At 47.4% G+C, this 8,408-nt stretch overlaps 1 protein-coding gene across 1 annotated transcript; it reads right to left on the bottom strand.

Moving 5' to 3' along the window:
* Window positions 1-899: 899 nt before the first annotated feature.
* On the bottom strand, window positions 900-7,557 carry LOC134729054 (sodium/nucleoside cotransporter 1-like). The gene is made up of 3 exons (XM_063596501.1): window positions 7,516-7,557; window positions 6,419-6,499; window positions 900-3,479 (listed from the first exon to the last, which is right to left on the bottom strand). The coding sequence occupies exons 1-3, from the start codon at window positions 7,555-7,557 to the stop codon at window positions 3,210-3,212; spliced, it is 393 nt and encodes a 130-aa protein (XP_063452571.1). The 3' UTR covers window positions 900-3,209.
* Between the last annotated feature and the right edge of the window lie 851 nt (window positions 7,558-8,408).

Here is an 8,408-nt window from a genome sequence, read left to right as displayed (position 1 = left end):
CACAGACAGGCTTTGCTGTTTTTCCTCCACTCAGTCGATTAGTATTAGATCACACTCTGTTTGTCCAATTCTATTTCTATGTGGCTGTCCATACTTTGTTGAACCTGAGCGTAAAAATGGACAATTTTCCCTGTATCTTTGGGTCTTCCTTCTGAAGGCCCCCGTGTCTATACATTAAATAAATTTGTGTGCCTTTCTCCTGTTAATCTCCCTTTTGTGAGCTGATTTTTCAGTGAACCTTCAGAGGACGTAGGGGAAATTTTCCCTTGGCCTCCACACTTCCAAAAACAATTGGTGGTGGGGTGGGTGGGTGCACTAGTTTTAATGAGCCCTTTCTAGGCCTTAGCAAGACAGGTGCAAACCAGATGACAGTCTCTAGAATTCTAGATGGGAGGGTACCAGGCCAGAAACCAAAGCCCCTGAGCCCAAGGGGACTTCTTGAAAAGTCACGCAACAGCTGGCCCTGCCCAGACAGCTCTGTGGCATGTAGAGCTGAGCTTATTGGTGTGGTCCAGGCATCCGGAGTGAAGGAGAGATGGAGGGGCAGGCTGGCTGTTTGTTCACCCATCTCTCATCATCCCCAGGGACAGAGATGAGAGAGACAGGTGGAATTTGGGACTAAAGAAGGGGACAGTGTAGGTCATTTTCTGGTCACCGCCTACCACCACCCCGCCTTCCCCCCCACACACACAGCATCCAGAGAGCCTGGGGCAGGGGCAGAGAGCCAGAAGGCAGGGCAGGGTCAATCTCCAAATCAGCACATACAGGCCACCTCACTCTCATGCTGAATGCTACCACCTTGTATGGGGCAACTTACCCAGCTTATGACTGTACTGCTGGGCATTTAGGCTGTCCAGTTTTCTTGCTTTTGCAAATGTTGGAATTTTGCATTTCTTGAACACTTGTGAGAATATCCCTATATCACAATTTTTCTAGCTGGATCAAAGGGAAAGAATATTTTTAAAGTGATTGAAGCTGGATGCAATGGCTCATGCCTGTAATCCTAATATTTTGGGAGGCCAAGGCAGGAGGATTGCTTGAGCCCAGGAGTTCAAGACCAGCCTGAGCAACATAGCAAGATCCCGTCTCTACCAAAAAAAAAAAAAAACAAAAAAATAGCCAGGGGTGGTGGCGCACGTATGTAGTCCCAGCTACTCAGAAGGCTGAGGTGGGAGAATTGCTTGAGTCCAGGAGTTTGAGGCTATGGTGAGCTGTAATTGCACCACTGTGCTCCAGCTTGAGTAACAGAGGGAAACTCTGTCTCTCTATATATAAATACATGTTGGTGTCATGTGGGGAGTTAAAAAACAAAAAATAAATATTTTTAAGTGCTCTATATAATAAAATATAATATTTTATTATATAAATAAAAAAATTAAAAGTGATATACGATAAAATAATAAAATATTATATATAGAATAAAATAAAAAAATATTATATATAGAATAAAATAAATAAAAAATAAATAGACTGATAGGCATTCACCAAAAAAGGTTACAGTAAATTAAACTGTTACCATGAGTGGGTGAGTACCACACACTTGCCATTTGGGGGCACGTAAAGGGTTTCATATCACTTAGAAGAAAGATAAGTTATTATTGTCTTAATTCCTTTGAACATCAGTGAGCTTGAATATCTTTTTATAATTTGTGAACTATTTTCTCCTGATCAATGATTCTCAACTTTTATTAAAAAAAAAAAGAGAGAAAGTATGTGAGTACTCAGGTGTATATACCTAAAAGCCTACTTACACAGAAAGATTTGGAATGACATTTTAGGTCAGTGGTCTCAAATTGGGCGAGCATCAGAATCACCTGTGAGGCCTGTTGCAACGCAGTATGCTGGTTCCACCCCCATCATTTCTTTTCTTTTTTTGAAACACAGTCTCACTCTGTTGCCCAGGCTACTGTGCAGTGGTGCGATCTCAGTTCACTGCAATCTCCGCCTCCCAGTTTCAAGTGATTCTCCTGCTTCAGCCTCCCAAATAGCTAGGATTACAAGCACCCACCACCACGGCCAGCTATTTTTTTGTATTTTTAGTAGAGATGAGATTTCACCATGTTGGCCGGGCTGCTCTCAAATTCCTGACCTCAGATGATCCACCCGCCTTGGCCTCCCCCATCGTTTCTGATTCAGCAGGTCTAGGGTGGGCCCAAGAATTTGCATTTCTAACAAGTTTGCAGGTGATGCTGACAATGCTGGTCCATGGACCCCACTTTCAGAATAGCTGTTCTAAGCTATTAAAAGCAATTACCAGGCCAGGCACCGTGGCTCATGCCTGTAATACCAGCATTTTGGGAGGCTGAGGTGGGCAGATCACAAGGTCAGGAGATCGAGACCATCCTGGCCAACATGGTGAAACCCTGTCACTACTAAAAATACAAAAAAAAAAAAAAAAACTAGCTGGGCGTGGTGGGGCGTGCCTATAATCCTAGCTACTCAGGACGCTGAGGCAGGAGAAACGCTTGAACCAGGGAGCTAGAGGTTGCAGTCAGCCAAGATTGCGCCACTGCACTCCAGCCTGGCAACAGAGCAAGACTCCGTCTCAAAAAAAAAAAAAAAAAAATTAATAAAAAATAAAATCAGTTACCCATGGGAAGTGGGGTTAAGAAAGAGATTTAAAAACTTATTTGTTTCTGCAATAAGCAAGAATTTCTTTGATCATTAAGGAAATAAAATTGAGACCTTTGAAGATTTGCCTGTGAAAGCACAAATGTGAAAGCATAAGGTGTTTTATGAATGTAAAGCATTATTACCGGGCATTACGTGAGGGATGCATTTGAGAATTTCCCTCTGCCCACCATGCAGTAGCATTGTGATTGCTTTTAGGGCCTAATTCACACCACTGGAATTTGACCTACAAATTCTTTGTGCTGTGTAAACTGCACAGGCAATAATTTAGGAGCAGAGGCAGGACTTGAGCCCAGACAGAGTGTGGGGAAAGGGAGGAGGGAAGGAGTAGGACGGATCTCTAGGGACAGCCCAGGTGTGAGACTGGAGAAATGAGCACGAATTTTGGAGTCAGACAGATCTGGGTTTGGGCATCTCACTTACTCTGGAGCCTCAATTTTCTCATCTGGAAAATGGGGATATTAAAACACCTAGCATACTGCCTGGTACCTAGCATGCACTCAGTAAATGGAACACCAGGAAGCTTTGCCCCAGGTGGCCATGCGCAAAGCCCGAGCAAATGGTCCAGCCCACTGGGCTCAGGGGAAGCCACTCCTCTTGCCAGCACAGCAGGCCCAAGAGAGAAGATCTGAGGGCTGCTCTGGCCAGGAGCTGTGTGGGGCTCCCACAAAGATGGGCTTCAGGTCCTCAACATAGCCAAGCAGAAGGAGGGCTCTACCTACCCCAAAGGAGATGTAGGCACCCAGCAGGCTGCCAGCAATGGTGGCGTAACCTCCGGTCATGACAACGTGGACTTCAGAGAGTGTCATGTCTGCCAAGTAGGGCCGGATCAGTAATGGAGCCTCGGTCTGCAAACAGGAAAGATGTCAGACAAGCAGGGTGGGGGTGGTTGGGCACATCCTCTCCCTTCACAGGTCACAGTGAGCAGCTGGGAGTCCCACGGTAAGAGGCAGCAGGATGGGGTAAGGACCAGGGTCTGTACTTGGCTGAGCTTCTCTGAACCTCAGCATTGCCTACCTCTACAGAAGGACCCCCATCCCTCCCTCCCGGCCTGACAATGCTCCCCTGTGTTGATGTCCTGCCACGTGCCAGGCACCCCGCTAAGCACGTCACCTTTGTTACTCACAACCTTCTGAGATAGAATTGGGTATCTCCGTTTTCCAGGAGAGCAACAGAGGTTCGGAGGGGTTCCAGGAATGACCCCTGCTCATGTAAAAGGATGTGAAGCAGGTCTTGCTGCAGGCCCAAGCTCTCCTGCAGCCACAGCAGTGGCCAAAAAGAAAGGAGCTTGGGCATTGGATGAGGGGTGCATTTCTGGGCATCTGGGCAGCCCGAAGCCCTTCATTACTCATTCAGTATCTAGTTATTGAGCACCTACTGTGTTCCAGGCACTGTTATATAGAATAGGAACATGGCGTCGACAGGATAAAGTCCCTGCCTTCATAGGGCTTATATCCTGGGAGCAGTGGAGGGTGGGAGGGGGGCTTTAGGAGGTGGTGGGAGGATATAGATAATCAACAAGGAACCAAGCAGGTAAGCAGTGTCATTTTAGATGGTGATGAAAGCTGTGAAGATATGTGTGATAATGCCTACTGGTTAGGGGTGTTTAAAACTGAGTAGGCCAGGCACAGTGGCTCACGCCTGTAATCCCAGCACTTTGGGAGGCTGAGGTGGTAGGATCGCCTGAGGTCAGGAGTTCCAGACCAGCCTGGCCAACATGGTGAAACCCTGTCTCAACTAAAAATACAAAAATTAGCCGGGCATGGTGACACATGTCAGTAATCCCAGCTACTAGGGAGGCTTAGGCACGAGAATCGCTTGAACCCGGGAGGCGGAGGTTGCAGTGAGCCAAAGATTGTGCCACTGCGCTCCAGCCTAGGTGACAGAGCGAGACTCCATCTCAGAAAACAAAAACAAAGAAACTGAGAAATCGGCAAAGCCCTCTCTGAGGAGGTGACATTAGGTTAGGGTTGGCTGAGACCTGAAGGAGCCAGTGACATGGTGTGATAGCACAGCATTCCAGGCAAGCGAATAGCAGAGGCCCTAAGGCAGCAAGAAGCTCTGCAAGGTCCAAAAGCCATAGCAGTCAGCATGTCTGCTGCAGATGGGCGCGGGGGAGCTGCCTGAGACAGAGGCAGAGTGGGCAGGTGGGCCACAGAGGGGCTGGGAAGCCACGGTGAGGGGCACGCTTGCTTAGGCGGGAGTGGAATGATCTGCTTTGTGTGTTTGAAGGGTCACTCGGGTGTATGAGTGAAGGACGGATAGTACGGGAAGGAAGAAGAGGTAGGAGGAGACGGCAGTGTCCAGGTGAGAGGCAGGTGGCCCGGGCAGCGGGGGGTTGTAGATGGGCCACAGAGGCAGCGCTGTGGGAATGCTGATAGATTGGATGCCGCAGTGGGGGAAGCGGAGGAAGGCAGGGCAGCTCTTCCAGCTCCGCCTGAACCATCCTGTGGAAGATGTTCCCACTTGCCAAGAGGGGAAGGGCTTGAGAGGGGCAGGGGTGATGAGGGAGGGGAGCAACAGTTCAGGTTGTTTGGACTTAGCGTCTTAATGTGCGACACCCCTTAGATCTCTAAGTGGACGGTCAAGGGGCCAGTTGACCTGTCAGTCCTGAGTTCATGGGAGATCAGGACTGCAGAGCAGGACCTGAGAGACATTTAAAGTGTTTAAAGCCATGGGGCTAATGTGATCCTGCAGGGAGGGAGTGTGGATGGACAAGAGCAGAGGGCCCAGGCCTGCCACAAGTAGAGAGGTTCAAATGATGCCACTGACCCCTGAAGGCTCCCCATCCCTCCCTCTTGGGGGAAATGAGGCGTAGACCCTGGCATCTAGGTCAGCTTAATCAACAGCTTGTCCAAAGTGAATTCACCTTGGCAGCGCTTCACATCGCCCAATGTCAATTTCACCTACATATTTTCCCAGCAAAACACATGGAACACATTTGCAGCCTTTCATATAGAATAACTGCTTTGCATTTTAATAGTGTTTTCCTCTTTTGCCTCATTTTGAACACCTTAAGGGATTTTTTTGACAGTTTATCTGAGAGCACGTCTACCTTCATCGGCTAAAAACAAGACAAAACTAAACAAAAAATAACCAGAACAAAAACTTTCAAATCAACACACATGCACCGTAGCAAAAAAGATAAAAATATTCTCCAAAGTTTCCTAAACTGTCCAGTGAAATATGGCATCTTCTGACCAGTGTGTCTCTTGGTGACTCAAACATTAGGCAGATGGGCCAGGACAGGCCTTGGCAGAGTCTCCAGAGGGCCATCCTCAGGGGGATCAGGCTTTCTGAAAGGGACTCGGCACCGAGGGTACTTTCAGAGTCACATTTACTTTGGAAAACACATTTTAAGAAAGAGGGAGAAAAGAAAAGACAAAATGATGCAGTGGAAAAAACTCTGACCAGAAAGAAGAAAACCTGGATTTGAAGCCGTGGCTTATATGTGTGGGATCTTGGTCAAGGGATTCCCATCCCCTGAGCCTGTTTCCTCATGTGTAAAATGAGAAACTGGATCCATCTGGAGGATTTGTGAGTCTTTGGGCTGATGAAGACCGCCTAGGGCTAGAGTGGTAAGAGAAGCCAGACAGATGACATCCTCCCTGGCATGACCCAGGCATCCCCCAAACAGAGTATCCCTGGGGCAGCAGAATTTGATGACCCTGGGAGAAGGTTCAAATGGCTCTTCCTTGGACTGAATCAGAGCTCTGGGGATCCAGGGAAACTGCCCTCTTTGGGGAAGCTGCTGATGAGCATGAGGGTAGGAGGCTTCCATACCCACCTGGCTCACAAAGATGTTTCCAGCCACACTCAGGGTCTCAGTGGCTGTGGTGCCCATGGTGACTTGCATCAGCCAGGCAATCTAGAAGGAAGCAGAGTGTTCTTTGTGGGCTGACATCAGCAAACCCCAGAGTCAGAGGGGGCTGGAGTGGAAGACCTTACACAGTTTCCTCCCAACTCCCAGCCCAGTGTAGGACCCCTTCATCTACATTTTCCCAAAAGGTCCATTCATCTTCTTCTTCCACACCTTCATTGATGGGGGCTTACCCCTTCCCAAGGCCATTCATTTCACTGTAGGAATGCAGAAAGGATTTCCTGGCCCAATATATTTGAGAATTGTGAAATGCACACACACACACACACACACACACACACACACACACACACACCTTGGAGATTACCAATACACATTAGCTTAGTAAAGCCTCTGAGAAGTCCTGCATTAAGCCTATTTAAATTTACATAGCATAATGTCTAGCCTAGTTTCCCTAAATTATTTGACCATGGGATTAGGCTACCTTTACCTGGTAACATTTACTAACATGCTGTGGAACTAGAGTTTTGTGGGAAAGGTTTTGGGAAACACTCTATTAGAAAGCCCTTCCCCTTCCCCTTCCCCTTCCCCTTCCCCTTCCCCTTCCCCTTCCCCTTCCCCTTCCCCTTTCCTTTCCTTTCCTTTCCTTTCCTAGACAGAGCCTCGTTCTGTCACCCAGGCTGGAGTGCGGTGGCACAATCTTGGCTCACTGCAACCTCTGCCTCCCAGGTTCAAGCAACTCTCCTGCCTCAGCCTCCTGAGTAGTTGGGACTACAGGCACCCGCCACCACACCCGGCTAATTTTTGTATTTTTAGTAGAGATGAGGTTTCACTATGTTGGCCAGACTGGTCTCGAACTCCTGACCTCAGGTGATCCGTCTGCCTTGGCCTCCCAAAGTGCTGGGATTACAGGCATGAGCCACCACGCCCAACTAGAAAGCTCTTCTTTTTAATCAAGATGAAATCTGCTTCCCTGGAATTCTCTCCACTGCTGGTGCCTCTCCGGTTGCCCTTTGCCTAATCTCTCTTCTGTAAGTATTTGGAGACAGCTATCCTCCCCTAACTTCCTCTTCTCCAAGCTCCTCATTCCCTATTCCTTCAACCATTTTGTAGAGGGTATGGTTTCAATCCCTTTCACTCTCCTGCTTATAGTTCAGTTTGTCATAGCCTCTTGGTTGAACACAGTCTCCAGGTCTGGGGAGAATCACCTCCTTTATGCTATGCTGTGTGTGCTCTTAACGTAACTGCTATGGTTTGAATATCCCCACCTAAACTCATGTTGAAATTTGATTGCCAAATAAAAATATATATTTGATTGCCATTGTAACGATGTTGAGAGGCATGACCTTGAGGAGGTGATTAGGGCATGAAGGCTCTGCCCTCATGAATGGATTAATGCTGTTATTGCAGGAGTAGTTTGGTTATCATGGGAGTGAACTCCTGATAAAAAGGATAAGTTTGGCCCTGATCTCTCTGTGTCTTGTGTGCTCACTTCTGCCTTCTGCCCTTCCACCATGTTATGACACAGCAAGAAGGCCCTTACCAGATGTCAGTGCTATGCTCTTGGCCTTCCCAGCCAAGGTTTCAATCTTGAAACCATACCCTCTATTTGGCCATGAGCCAAATAAATCTCTTTTCTTTATAAATTACCCAGTCTGTGATATTCTGTTATAGCAACAGAAAATGAACAAAGATAATAACCACAGGTTGTTTTTGCATTTCTGGAAGCCATCTGATGTTGCTGATTTATTCTGAGCTCAATCAGCTAAAACCTTGGAATCTTTTGCCAAGTCCAATGCTATCTGTTGCTGTCCAATGCTATCTCCTACATCCTAGTTTTGTGCAGCATATTTTATGAACATAAGCACAGGATCTGACATTTATACCAGCTAAGTCTGGCCAACGTGGTCCACTGCTACAGTCTCTCAATATCTTTTCGGTATAAATTATTTTCTTC

This window comes from Pan paniscus, chromosome 16, assembly GCF_029289425.2.
Source record: "Pan paniscus chromosome 16, NHGRI_mPanPan1-v2.0_pri, whole genome shotgun sequence".
Lineage (NCBI taxonomy): Eukaryota > Metazoa > Chordata > Mammalia > Primates > Hominidae > Pan > Pan paniscus.
The sequence above is the reverse complement of the archived record's forward strand: the minus strand, read 5'-3'. Positions and strand labels throughout refer to the sequence as shown.